This window comes from Convolutriloba macropyga, chromosome 8 (assembly GCF_964194025.1).
Source record: "Convolutriloba macropyga chromosome 8, txConMacr16.3, whole genome shotgun sequence".
Lineage (NCBI taxonomy): Eukaryota > Metazoa > Xenacoelomorpha > Acoela > Convolutidae > Convolutriloba > Convolutriloba macropyga.
The window spans coordinates 25,597,180-25,610,474 of NC_134475.1; the positions used below are offsets into that span (position 1 = coordinate 25,597,180).

The window sequence follows — 13,295 nt, forward strand, 5'->3', positions numbered from 1 at the left end:
TTTGGTACAGAAGGACGCTCATACGTGACGTGTTCATTACAAGTATTTTGAGTATCGAGAGGCACAGAGAATTAATCTTCGAGGCTGGCTGCTGACTTGGTTCGGAAACCATGAAAACGGAAGTTAGGAATCTATTAAAGATGGTGTTCACTTTTCAATAGAGATCTCGACCCTGTAATTTTGACTGATTAGACCTCAAAAATGACCAAAAATGACAAGAAAACAAAACCCAGAATACCGCAAAACAAATTCGAAGTAAAATTTTCACTAGGTTTACACAATTTTCACAATAGAAAACAACTGCCGAAGAGGAGATTCCAAATGTTATTAAAGTGTTTTCGACAAAAAACAAAAGGATGAATGTTGCAATGTACTGATGAATTATGTCGAAGAACTTCAACCTAACCACTCTAGCTTGGATGACAATGGTTTTAACCAATTTCTTAGCCGACAATTATAGCAATTAACCCTTTGAATTTCAATATCTTAAACAGATATTGCATTAATTTTCAATTGTTTGTGTCCTTTTGTTAATTTGTGTCCTGCAAATAATTGCTCTAAAGTACTTTGGGTAGACTCTCGGTCTCCTCTCAGATGCTCTTCGTTCTTTTGACAACTTAATGTTTAGAATTGGTCCAGATATTCCTCGCCAGTTTTGTGACGGCGCCTCGTTCCTGCACTGAGACTATCTGTCTTTTAAAATAGGATGTCCTACCGAAAGGGGAAAAAATAATTTGATAACAATATTTTCTATAATACATCAACATTTCATTAGTCGCTTAGAATAATCAAACATTCTCATGGTAAAATTGATATGTTTACAATTTTTTGCCCCTGAACAACAATCGGGACCAAACTAAAACGGGGCGGTGCAAGGTTTTTCTTGTCATAAATGTGAGAGCAGCTGTTGCACGTGGTGCACCGTTGGAAAGCGGCCAGACTACTGTCCTATCCGATTGACAGACGAGAACTCAAAGAAAAAAAACAATGCGTCGAACACAAATCCAAGCCAAGGTGTTTAGAAGGTAATTTTTTAGTTTGAATTATCCAAAAAGTCAAATTTCTGCCTCAATTTTAACGCACGCTGATTCGATCACGGAGTTGCATTCAATTCGCAGATGCAAATATAGACGAAATATGATCAGTTCTGAAAAAAAATGCGAGCAGGGCATAATATAAACCAAAACCAAGACCAACTAAGCAAGCATCTGAAGAATCTTTCAGCAGTTGCAATAAAGTGTCCGGCGCATCGAATCCGAAAAACTTTTTGGCAAACAAATTAGTTTCAATTGATTTTCAATGGTAAAGCATGGCAACAAGAACTCATCAGCAAAATTGAGGCCATGGGGATACCATTAATCCACGGACAGAAAATTTGCGCACACAGCAGAGCGAATCAATTGTGTACTTCAACTTTAAATTAGAAAAGCCGTTAAAAATTCTTAGTATCTAGAACAATATCTTTGTTTTCCATTGGGGTATAGTTAAAGAAAAAGTTTTAAAAATTCTGTAAAAACGTGACGCAAGAAGTCACGAGAATTTGAAACCGTGCTATCTTAAAAAGAAAATTTTTATCAAGGCTTTGCTTGAAAGAATACAGTTTTCAGTGAAAAGAAGGTTTAGCTTTGAGTGAGAGCTACAACATTTTAAAGACAACAAGACAACTTTACGCGTTAATCGGAGTAACAGAGTCAAGATTTGAATTTAAAGACTCGTTCGATTATGCTGCTGCAAACATACAAAATTGATCCCCCTTTAAAAGCCAAAAAAAACAGATGTGTTCCGTCTGTTTGACCGATCAGATAAACTAACTGCGGTCGTTGTATCTTTGAACGTTGTAACTTTGAACGTTGTAACTTTGAACGTTGTAACTTTGAACGTTCTAACTGCGATGTGTTAGCATCAATCAATTAAATTAACCTGAGCATTCACCTTGAATTATATATCGATTATTGATTGGATGTTTTGTCAACTATATAGCCACTTTTCACTTAAACTTAAAAGTTCAAATCGCGAGAGTAAAAATGCCCCTGAACTTCAAGATGTAATAATGGTTTTAAGTACATGTCAGCCAGGACGATGGAGAAGAGCTATCCAGGAACGGTATTTTCCATCGATCAAATCGTTCGAAGAAATTCCGAAATTCAAGGCACCAATGTTGCGCTTATTACCCTTGGCATTCATCGAACAAATGATCTGGAAACCGAAACAACTCCCCTTAAAGTAAATGGACTGCATTTGAAGTTGCATTCGTTTTGGGCGTTAGTACAACGGTGAATATCTGGGAAAGACTAAAAAACTGAATTGTATCGAACTCTTAACAGCAACCGAAACAGAAACTACGATATGATTGGGTTAACATGCCTACGAACTGCAAAGTAAATATCATTACAAATTGCAACTCAAATGGAACATTTTGCTAAAAGGAGCTACGAGGTATAATCAGTGGGCCAATAACAGACGCAATGTCACAAAATGTTTGTCTTTTTGCCTTAAGACGTTAAGGTGACATAGCATCCTATGCATCCAAAATAAACGTCGTCAGTGAGTCCTAGAAAGAACTGCAAGCATCAAAATGCCAAAAATTTTCAGTCCCGCGGTTTGAATTGGAATTCGACCTATCAAATAACTACAGCTTAGTGCTATGTCAATTGTATTCACGTAATAGAAGCTTCCAAGATGTCCGAAATCCCAAAAAATGGCTCGAACAGTAATTAATCGATATATTGAAACACTTGTGCAATGATTGAAAAGAATATGCGAATGCAAACCAGTTTCAGAGACGAAAAATACTTGCCACACCATTTAGTGCTGAACTAAAACAAACGTAGGAAAATCCGTCTTGCTTGAAACGCTGCAAGAAAACATAAAGGAGTAGGCTAAATTAAAAAACAGGAAAATGGTCCTGAATTACTGCTTGTGTTGATAGCAACAATTTTCTGATTTATGGAAGTACAGCAATAATCCCTGACAGTTGATATCGATTCTATGTTTTTGACATCTAATGAAGCGCGAATTACTGAATAGAACATGAATTTTAAGCGGTTTATATTGAGATGTGCCCTCAAACTTATCAGCATCGAAAAGGGATTTCAATTTCCCACAGCAGCAAAAACAACGCAAAACAGCCGTTAGTTGGATGGTTTCAATAATATGGTGGGAGCGCCGGAGGAAGCTTTCAAGTTGTTTTATCAGCAACAAACTGTTTCAAGACGTAATTTATCTGAAAAATTGGATATGCATCAATGGAGCAGTGAAAAAAGAAAACTGGAAGACTTGGATTCAACCAGCAAGGGCAAGCAAGATGATATTGAGCCAAAAACAAGGAGATGATCTGCACCTGGGCTCAGTTTAAAATCTAATGACTATTGTCATCAGGTTTGAAGTGTAACCAACAATGTGGATACTTCCATGTCTCAAAGTAAGATCTTATTTCAAGTGTTTTTAATGTTCAAACAATGTGAAAAATTAGCTCCATTCAGCGTTCTTATCCTGTAGCTCCCGAGGAATATCTGGACGAGAAATAGACAGCATTGGGATAGTGCTGTTAAACCCTCGAAAAAGCAGAATTTCTAGAAAAAAATCCTATTTTAGATAAACCAAGCTATATTTCCACTGGTAAGATTAAAATAGAATTTCACATGTGCGCTGACACCGTCAATGACCCTGTGGGCAGTTAATTAACTGTGTTTGCGAACAAAAGGAGGTTTTTAGGAGAGGTATCATATGTGATTGGAAACTTCAGCGTTAAGCCGATGCGACGTCAATATTCCTTGCCTATAGCTACAGGAGGCGGTCATATCAGAGAGGTTCTATAATCAGATGGTCAAAGAACACAAGACAAAATTCCCAGCGGTAGTTTTAGGTCCGAAGTACTGCAATGGATGCATAGTTGTCTGCGCAATCAGCAGGTGTTTTGGCCAATAAAGTGACAGAGATTTTTTGTACAATTGCTGTTTCGGAGATAGAGCGAGAGAGCAAGTGAATGGTCCTAATAACTCAACGAATTTAGGCACTAGAGCAATTAGTATTGCGGAGCTCAGTAGAAGCGAATTGCTACATGAGGCAGCCTGATTGAAGCAACCAAAGAGCGAGTGCTCTTAGCAAGTCGACCAAATCTTTGCCTCTGGCGGAGAAAAGGTCTCCTCATGATTCTTTAAATCTTAGATTGAAGAAAGAAGCCAAATTTTTGGTTAAAAGCAATCGCAATTTCTACAATTAGTGAATACCTAGGGAAATATGCAGTGAGAATTGAGCCAAATTAAACCATGAACAAAGAAAAATGGCTCCGAAGAAAAGTAAAATGCAATCACAGTTAGTTAAAAACTTTGCAGCCGGAACAAATTGCTAGCTAAATAAAACTACTCGTCGACAAATACTGAGAAGCAGCAAATTTGAAAATTTTCCCCGCTTTCTCGACAAAAATTGACTCTATCATATTAAAGACAGAATAATCCAGAGTCAAATAATTGTTGAATCTTTTGTTAATACTGCAAAAAGCAAATCGAGATTTAAAACTTTATTCCTCAACGAGAGCAAGTACAACTTTCATGATGGTACTCTGGTCTTAAACGGGACATATGCCGAATAGATTATTTGAACCACTGGCATAAAAGCAACTCAAATAGAATACTTAGCAAGGGTGATCTCTGTAGTGAAAACATATTTCTAGCATTGAAAAAGTCAAATTCAGATGTTTTGTTTCCATGTTTTTTGGTAACTGACAGTTAGCAATGTGGGACATAAAGTCACGTTTTTTGCGGCAAATCATCTTAACTTCCGTATTTAGCCATCTTGAAGTTGCATACGCAACATGCTTCACGGGGGCAACAGGAATAAGAGGGTAAAACACGAATAAATCCACCAAATAAATATTGTTTCCAATTCCAGTTAGAATCCATAAACCCAAATTAAATTGAATAAAACTATATGCAACCCCCTTTGCCTAAAACCGGAGCGCAAAAAATATCAACAAAAAAAGCTAATCAGCGAAAACACGGGCGAGACCGGACACGGGGCGGACGAAGGTGCCGTAAGCCGTTTTCACTTTAACTACTCTGTTGTTACCATCTCGTCCAGGGAACACTTCTTCTACTCTTCCCAGAGGCCAAATACCACGTGGGGTGAAGTCTTTCAGGATCCACACCACATCGTTGACTTTGAGTGAATTCCCGGCGTTTTCGGTCCATTTTGGTCGCTTTATCAAGGTCGGTAGGTATTCCCGGTCCAGTCTCCTCCAGATGTGGTTGAGGAATTGTTGAACATTCTTCCAAGACTTCATGTTAGCTGGCTTGGTTGACGGGAAGATACCAGGGGGAAGAGAGTTGTAAGGACGCTGAAGTAGAAAATGGTTTGGCGTCAATTGTTCTTCGTTTTCCATGGCGTCCGACACGTTTGTAAGTGGTCTGGAGTTCATCATAGCTTCTGCTTCAACCATGATTGTGTGGAAAACGTCAAAAGTAAACTTTCTTGACCCTAGAATGATCAGGAGCGTCCGCTTGACACTCTGGATCAACCGCCCCCAAGCGCCGCCAAAATGAGGGCCATAAGGTGGGTTGAAGTGCCACTTGGTGTTCTGTGCTGCAAGTGCTTTGTGAATTTTATCCTTGTCGAGATCATACAGACACCTTTTGAGTTCTTCTTTGGCACCAACAAAAGTCTTACCGTTGTCTCTGTACAAATCAGCGGGCTGACATCTTCGCGAAGTGAAGCGGCGGTAGGCGTTCAGAAAAGTGTCTGTATTCAAATCTGGACAGGTTTCCAAGTGGACAGCTCGCGTTACCAGACAAGTAAAGATGAGGCCGTAGTGTTTCTGAAGCTTATCTTTTCCTTCCTCAATGTAAAAGGGGCCGAAAAAGTCTAGTCCGCAGTTGGCAAATGTAAATTGTTTGTTTTCAGTCGGGAAGCGGCAATCAGGTAGCGGTGCCATAAAAGTCTCAATGCTTTGCGGTTGGAAACGTCGACAAAGGAAGCATTTGTATCTAATGCTCTGCAGTGTTCTGCGGAGACCGATTACGTAGTACCTTTGCTGTACAAAAGCCTTAGTGGCTTCCGTTCCCTGATGCACACAGATGCGATGGGCATGTTCGAGGTATAAACGACAAATGTGATCTTTTGCATGAAGTAGTATTGGCCGCTTGTCTCCTCATGATTCTTTAAATCTTAGATTGAAGAAAGAAGCCAAATTTTTGGTTAAAAGCAATCGCAATTTCTACAATTAGTGAATACCTAGGGAAATATGCAGTGAGAATTGAGCCAAATTAAACCATGAACAAAGAAAAATGGCTCCGAAGAAAAGTAAAATGCAATCACAGTTAGTTAAAAACTTTGCAGCCGGAACAAATTGCTAGCTAAATAAAACTACTCGTCGACAAATACTGAGAAGCAGCAAATTTGAAAATTTTCCCCGCTTTCTCGACAAAAATTGACTCTATCATATTAAAGACAGAATAATCCAGAGTCAAATAATTGTTGAATCTTTTGTTAATACTGCAAAAAGCAAATCGAGATTTAAAACTTTATTCCTCAACGAGAGCAAGTACAACTTTCATGATGGTACTCTGGTCTTAAACGGGACATATGCCGAATAGATTATTTGAACCACTGGCATAAAAGCAACTCAAATAGAATACTTAGCAAGGGTGATTTCTGTAGTGAAAACATATTTCTAGCATTGAAAAAGTCAAATTCAGATGTTTTGTTTCCATGTTTTTTGGTAACTGACAGTTAGCAATGTGGGACATAAAGTCACGTTTTTTGCGGCAAATCATCTTAACTTCCGTATTTAGCCATCTTGAAGTTGCATACGCAACATGCTTCACGGGGGCAACAGGAATAAGAGGGTAAAACACGAATAAATCCACCAAATAAATATTGTTTCCAATTCCAGTTAGAATCCATAAACCCAAATTAAATTGAATAAAACTATATGCAACCCCCTTTGCCTAAAACCGGAGCGCAAAAAATATCAACAAAAAAAGCTAATCAGCGAAAACACGGGCGAGACCGGACACGGGGCGGACGAAGGTGCCGTAAGCCGTTTTCACTTTAACTACTCTGTTGTTACCATCTCGTCCAGGGAACACTTCTTCTACTCTTCCCAGAGGCCAAATACCACGTGGGGTGAAGTCTTTCAGGATCCACACCACATCGTTGACTTTGAGTGAATTCCCGGCGTTTTCGGTCCATTTTGGTCGCTTTATCAAGGTCGGTAGGTATTCCCGGTCCAGTCTCCTCCAGATGTGGTTGAGGAATTGTTGAACATTCTTCCAAGACTTCATGTTAGCTGGCTTGGTTGACGGGAAGATACCAGGGGGAAGAGAGTTGTAAGGACGCTGAAGTAGAAAATGGTTTGGCGTCAATGGTTCTTCGTTTTCCATGGCGTCCGACACGTTTGTAAGTGGTCTGGAGTTCATCATAGCTTCTGCTTCAACCATGATTGTGTGGAAAACGTCAAAAGTAAACTTTCTTGACCCTAGAATGATCAGGAGCGTCCGCTTGACACTCCCAAGCGCCGCCAAAATGAGGGCCATAAGGTGGGTTGAAGTGCCACTTGGTGTTCTGTGCTGCAAGTGCTTTGTGAATTTTATCCTTGTCGAGATCATTCAGACACCTTTTGAGTTCTTCTTTGGCACCAACAAAAGTCTTACCGTTGTCACTGTACAAATCAGCGGGCTGACATCTTCGCGAAGTGAAGCGGCGCTAGGCGTTCAGAAAAGTGTCTGTATTCAAATCTGGACAGGTTTCCAAGTGGACAGCTCGCGTTACCAGACAAGTAAAGATGAGGCCGTAGTGTTTCTGAAGCTTATCTTTTCCTTCCTCAATGTAAAAGGGGCCGAAAAAGTCTAGTCCGCAGTTGGCAAATGTAAATTGTTTGTTTTCAGTCGGGAAGCGGCAATCAGGTAGCGGTGCCATAAAAGTCTCAATGCTTTGCGGTTGGAAACGTCGACAAAGGAAGCATTTGTATCTAATGCTCTGCAGTGTTCTGCGGAGACCGATTACGTAGTACCTTTGCTGTACAAAACCCTTAGTGGCTTCCGTTCTCTGATGCACACAGATGCGTTGGGCATGTTCGAGGTATAAACGACAAATGTGATCTTTTGCATGAAGTAGTATTGGCCGCTTGGCCAACTCGAGTTCACTGGGAGCAAAAATTAGCCTTCCACAGACGCGTAGTATACCGTTCTTATCAGGCATTGGGTTTAACGACCTGTGTTTGAATTTCGGGTCCAGTTTACGGCTAATATTTAGCAACTCGATGACGGTTGGGAAGCTATTGACTTGCGACATTTGTATCAAGTAAGATTTTGATAACTCAATGTCTTCAACAGTGTATTGATGGTGATTTTCACGCTGTTTTTTCGCTCTGTGGATCAGATTGAAAACAGTAGCTATCGTTAGCTAAATCTTTGTCCATGTTGAAATATGTTTAGGGTCGAGTACTGGTTTCTTGGTTCTTAAGGCAGATCGTGTTGTTGCAGCACAAATCGGCAGTTGCTTTGTAGGTCTACAAAAGACATCATTTGTGGAGAAAAAATCTGGTGGCCTAAACCATTTTGCTTCAGTTTCCTTGGGTTCTAAACCACGAGTACCATGATCAGCTGGGTTTAAGTTTGTCGCAATATGATTCCAATTGTCAGGTTTGCTTTTTACTTTTATTTCTGCAATGCGATTAGCAACAAAAACTGGTTGCTTCTTGGAAGAACCAATCCAGTCAAGTACAACTTGACTGTCCGTCCAATAAAAAACATTGCTGATTTCAACAGAGAGTTCATGTCTAACAAAATTCAGGAGTCGAATACCTGTGACAGATGCCTCTAGTTCCAACTTTGGAACGCTCAACTGTTTAACGGGCGCTACCTTGCATTTCCCGATCACGAATGCAGTTTGTACTTCGTTGCTGGTCCTATTCAAGCTCCTGAGGTAGACAACAGCACACGTTGCAACAATCGATGCATCAACAAAAACATGCAACTGGTTCTCTGTCTCCAGTAGATTCTGTGTTGTCATCTGTCGTGGAAATTCAAGTTGAGGCATAGAGTGATAACTGTTAAGAAGCTTTTGTAAGGGATGTAGAAGTTCAGTTCGGAGTGGCTCGTCCCATTTTCTACCTAACTTCCAAAGTTGCTGAAGAAGAATTTTGAACTTTATTGTCATTGGGCCAAGAAACCCAATTGGGTCAAAAATCGATGACACCAGACTGAAAAGTTTCCGTTGAGTGTATTGTTCAGCTTCTTTAGGGAATTCTCCTAGGGATTTCATGAAAAATGTATCTTTTTCAAGGTTCCATTTTTGTCCGAGGACTCTTGTTTCACTCTTGGGCTCCTCGAGGTCTTCTGGAGTAATACACTGAAGAGCCTGTTGATGGTTTGACAGGAATTTTGTGAGGCGGAAACCACCGGCTCTCAGGCAATTCTTTACTTCAAATGCAGTCGCGTTGGCGTTTTCAGGAGAGTCGAAGGACTGGATGTAGTCATCCATATAAAAATAAGATTTTATAGCGCTCCGTGCTTTTGGATATGTCTCGACGTTGTCCTCTGCGCATCTGTTTAAGACAAAAATTGCGCAAGATGGTGAGCAAGTTGCACCAAAAATCAATCTGGTGAATTGAAACTGTTGCACATCATTGTCAATAGACCATAGGAAACGTAGTGCAGATTGATCTTCATTTCGGATGCCGATTTGCATGAACATTCCTTCAATGTCTGCCAAAATAGCAATAGGTTTTTCACGAAATCTGACCAAAATTCCTATTAGACTGTTTAAGAGGTCTGGTCTTGTTAGAAGATTGGAATTTAGTGACTCGCCTTTGAATTTTGACGCTGCATTGGCGACACGACGCACTTTGTTTGGTTTGTTTGCGCTTTGAACAGGGTGATGCGGCAAGTACCATTTTTTCTCGGGGGGTGGGTCTGTCATTTCCACTGGCTTGACGTAATTTTTATTGAGATCTGTGACAAGAGTCTGTTGGTACATATCACTTACTTTTGGATCATTATTAAGTCGTTTGTTCAAACTGTTTAGCTGATTGAGGGCAGAAAAATAGTTATTTTGAAGATTGGCTGGTACTTTCCATGGAAGACCTATTTCATACCTTTCCCCTGTGTGGTTGATAGTACTCTCAAGTATTCGAATGGCAGACTTTTCATCTTCAGTGATAGTATTATCTTCTTTTCTGGTACCATCGTTCTCTATTGACCAAAATTCTTGTATCAAATTGTCCAAGGGTTGTTCTGGACTTTTCCGACAGACATGGTATACAAATACTTTCGATTTATTAGAAGGTTTTGAAGAGCAGTTTCCTAGTGTGTTCAGGTACCCTCCTGCAAGTGTCCATCCAAGCTTTGTCTTCACTCCGAAGGGGCGGAATTCGGTGCCTTGAATTACTTCAGTAGGATGCGTAAAGGCAAAAGCATTGACACCAAGGAGTGCTCCAATCTTACCTTCGGCAATGTCTGGGAAATATATGTGTCGAAGTTCATTGAATGCATCGCAAACATAGTTTAGCTCAGTGACATTGGCTGCATTAACGTTTAATGTAGGGGTGCTGTAGGTTCTGGATATTTGGAACTTTTCATCAAACTGATTGAAAGGGCAAACTGTTATTGGTTGCTTTATTTTTGATAGGGGCAATTCGTAATCAACGCTTAGATATTGAACAGTAGTTGAAGATTGATATTCGCGTGGGAGTTCCAGGTAGTCAGAAACAGCATCTAATAAAAACGTAAACTGACTGCCGGGGTTAATGAGAGCATACGTGTCGAATACTTTATCTTCTTTGATAAAGGATACTGGCAGCAGCTGTAACTGCTCAAACCAATATTTCGGTGTACTGGATATTTGGTTGACATTGAAATTTTGGCTGGTAGAAGGTCCATTCAAATTCGCACGTTTCGATGACTGTTGATTATTATTATTTCCGAAATTTTTTCCATACCTGAGATTGCTTTTGGGTTTGAATTGTGTTATTTTATTCTGAGTTGCTTCAATACTTTCTTGCGTTTGTGAGTTGTTGTCGTCTTTCGATGACCAATTTTGTTGGCCTGAGTTTTTAGTTTGCTGTTGGACGTTGCTGGTAGTAAAAGCGGCATGTGTTCTGCTGAATTGTTTAGCTGGATTATGTAGTGTTGTATGGTGAAAACCATTACACACTTGACAACGCTTCGAGGAGGGACAAGTGTCTCTGCGATGTTGATTACTTAAACAGTTTGTACACAAGCTATTTTTCTGGATAGTTTGAAATCGACCTTCAGGGGACAATTTATGGTAGTCTGATTAAGTTGCAACAAAATGCGGTTTGTGACATTGAACACAATTTGTGTGCTTGTTTGCAAACTGTTGCTCATTTTTCGAGCCGTTGTGATTAACCTTTCCTTGATCTAAATCGTTCCTTTGAGACTGTCTTGCAGTTGTTTGCTTAAACTGTTCTTGAACCGATTGTTGTGCTGTCACAGCAGGATAATTACCGTTTTTGTTGTGAGTGAAGGTACTGGTTCTATTTTCCTGGTTTACTTTGTCATAAACCCTTGCTTGAACATCAAGCCATTTTTGAAACTCAACAAGGGTAGTTGTTGTAACATTCTCTGTCAGGGTGTATTCAGTCCATTTAAGAAGCAAGTTGTGGGGAATTTTTTCCTTCGCTTTCCTCAATAAAGTAGACGATTGAAGGTCGGCTTGAAAACCTAGGTTCTGAAAAGCCTGGACAAGTCTCTTTAGAAATGAAGAGAATGCTATGAAGGATTGCTTGTTGTAAGAACTGTTAGATTTCCAGCTCTCTAATTGGTTGATAAAAGCGTTGACAACAACTGAAGGGTCGCCAAAGCGGCTCATTATCTCGTTGAGGGCTGTATTATAATAGGATGGATCACAAGAGTAAGCATGTATCAGATCCTTTGCCTTACCCGACACTGAATTCTGTAGGTAGGTTATTCTGTGTGTGTCAGTAATTGAAATGTTATTGTGAACCATTGAGAAAAAATTATTTATCCACTCGTGATAGTGCATGGGGTTACCATTAAAATTTTGCAATTTTAATGGCGGTAATTTGATCGAGCATTTTAGGTCAACAGATGTTGGCTGAAGTTCACTATTGGTCATTGAGGGGATAAATTGTCCAGCTGTAGCAAGCACTGGAGCCTGATGCTGCCTTACGCTTGAAGTTGGCAAGATGTTAGTTGGATAAAGATTAGGTAGAGGGGGAGGTCGCAACTGCGAAATTTCGTCGTTTGAATTACTTTGATTTACAGCGGGTTCAGCTGCCATGTTCTTAATGGGTAAAGGATATGATAAATAAGCGTTTGTGTTGTTCTGACCAATATCCACCATGCTGGTTTGAGTAGCCGGATTGAAGCTATGGACTGGTTTGTTCGCTTCTTGAGAGGTTGTGGGATGCGTTGTAAGAAGTTGTAGATCGCTCTGCACTGACTGGATGTTTGCTTGCGCTGGGGTAGTATATGGGTAAACAGGAGGCCTTTGAACTGCTAAACCCTGAATTGGGAAGCTGTTTTTCAAGGTTGTGTTTTTTACAGGATCATTGGGACCGATGTTGAAAGAACTGACACGTTGCACAAAACTGTTTTCAGGCCTTTGAGGTTTGAGTTGAACATCTTGTTCTTTTGAAAAACAATAGCTCTGGACATCCGAAACTACGTTTGCAGCTGTTGTTGGTTGTAGATTGTTTGTGAAACAATAATGCATAGGCTGAACGTAGTTTTGTTTAGATGAGTGAGGGTTTTGATCTATTGTCACGTATTCAGGTTCATGATTAAGAGGCCTGTCAATAATTGCTCTGCCAAGGAATGGGTTTCCACCTTCATCTTGAAGGGTTAGACAAGGTACGTTGACGTTTCGGAAGCCTCTCTGACTTTCAGGGGTCAAAGATAAACTGAAACGGTTAACAAACTGCTTTTGATTGGATTGAGAACCGCTGAATTCTAAATCTTTTGCCGTTAGGAAATTGGGTTCTTGGTTCAACTGATGATCCAAGTTTGACATGTTGAGAGGCGGCAAAGTTAAGGTTTCTTGCTGATGATTAGCATTGGTTTGTTCTAGGTTGTTTGATGCCGTTGGATGATAATGACTAGCAAGATGTGTTGAGTTGGAGTCAACAAACTGGTTTCTGTTCTGTTGATGGAAATTTTGTTGTTGATTTATCAAATGGCTAATAAGAGGATCCTGGATTCGCTGGTTGTTCAGGAATAGTGATGGCTTGATTGGTCTTGGAAGAATGGGCGGAGGATTAATGAAGACTGTTGTGTCGTTCGGTTGTGAACTGGCTGCTTGCTCGACAAATGTTT

General features: G+C 40.1%; 3 protein-coding genes across 5 annotated transcripts in view; 2 read left to right on the top strand and 1 right to left on the bottom strand.

The window, feature by feature from the left end:
- LOC142344630 (NADH dehydrogenase [ubiquinone] 1 beta subcomplex subunit 9-like) overlaps positions 1-13,295 on the top strand; it is a 412,587-nt gene that overhangs the window by 26,617 nt on the left and 372,675 nt on the right. The window lies entirely within an intron of this gene.
- The window catches only part of LOC142344629 (serine/threonine-protein phosphatase 2A 55 kDa regulatory subunit B delta isoform-like), a 136,508-nt gene that overhangs the window by 26,617 nt on the left and 96,596 nt on the right, over positions 1-13,295 (top strand). The gene's annotated exons all lie outside the window — the stretch shown is intronic.
- On the bottom strand, positions 4,982-5,929 carry LOC142344996 (uncharacterized). The gene has a single exon (XM_075397079.1). The coding sequence runs from the start codon at positions 5,927-5,929 to the stop codon at positions 4,982-4,984; it is 948 nt and encodes a 315-aa protein (XP_075253194.1).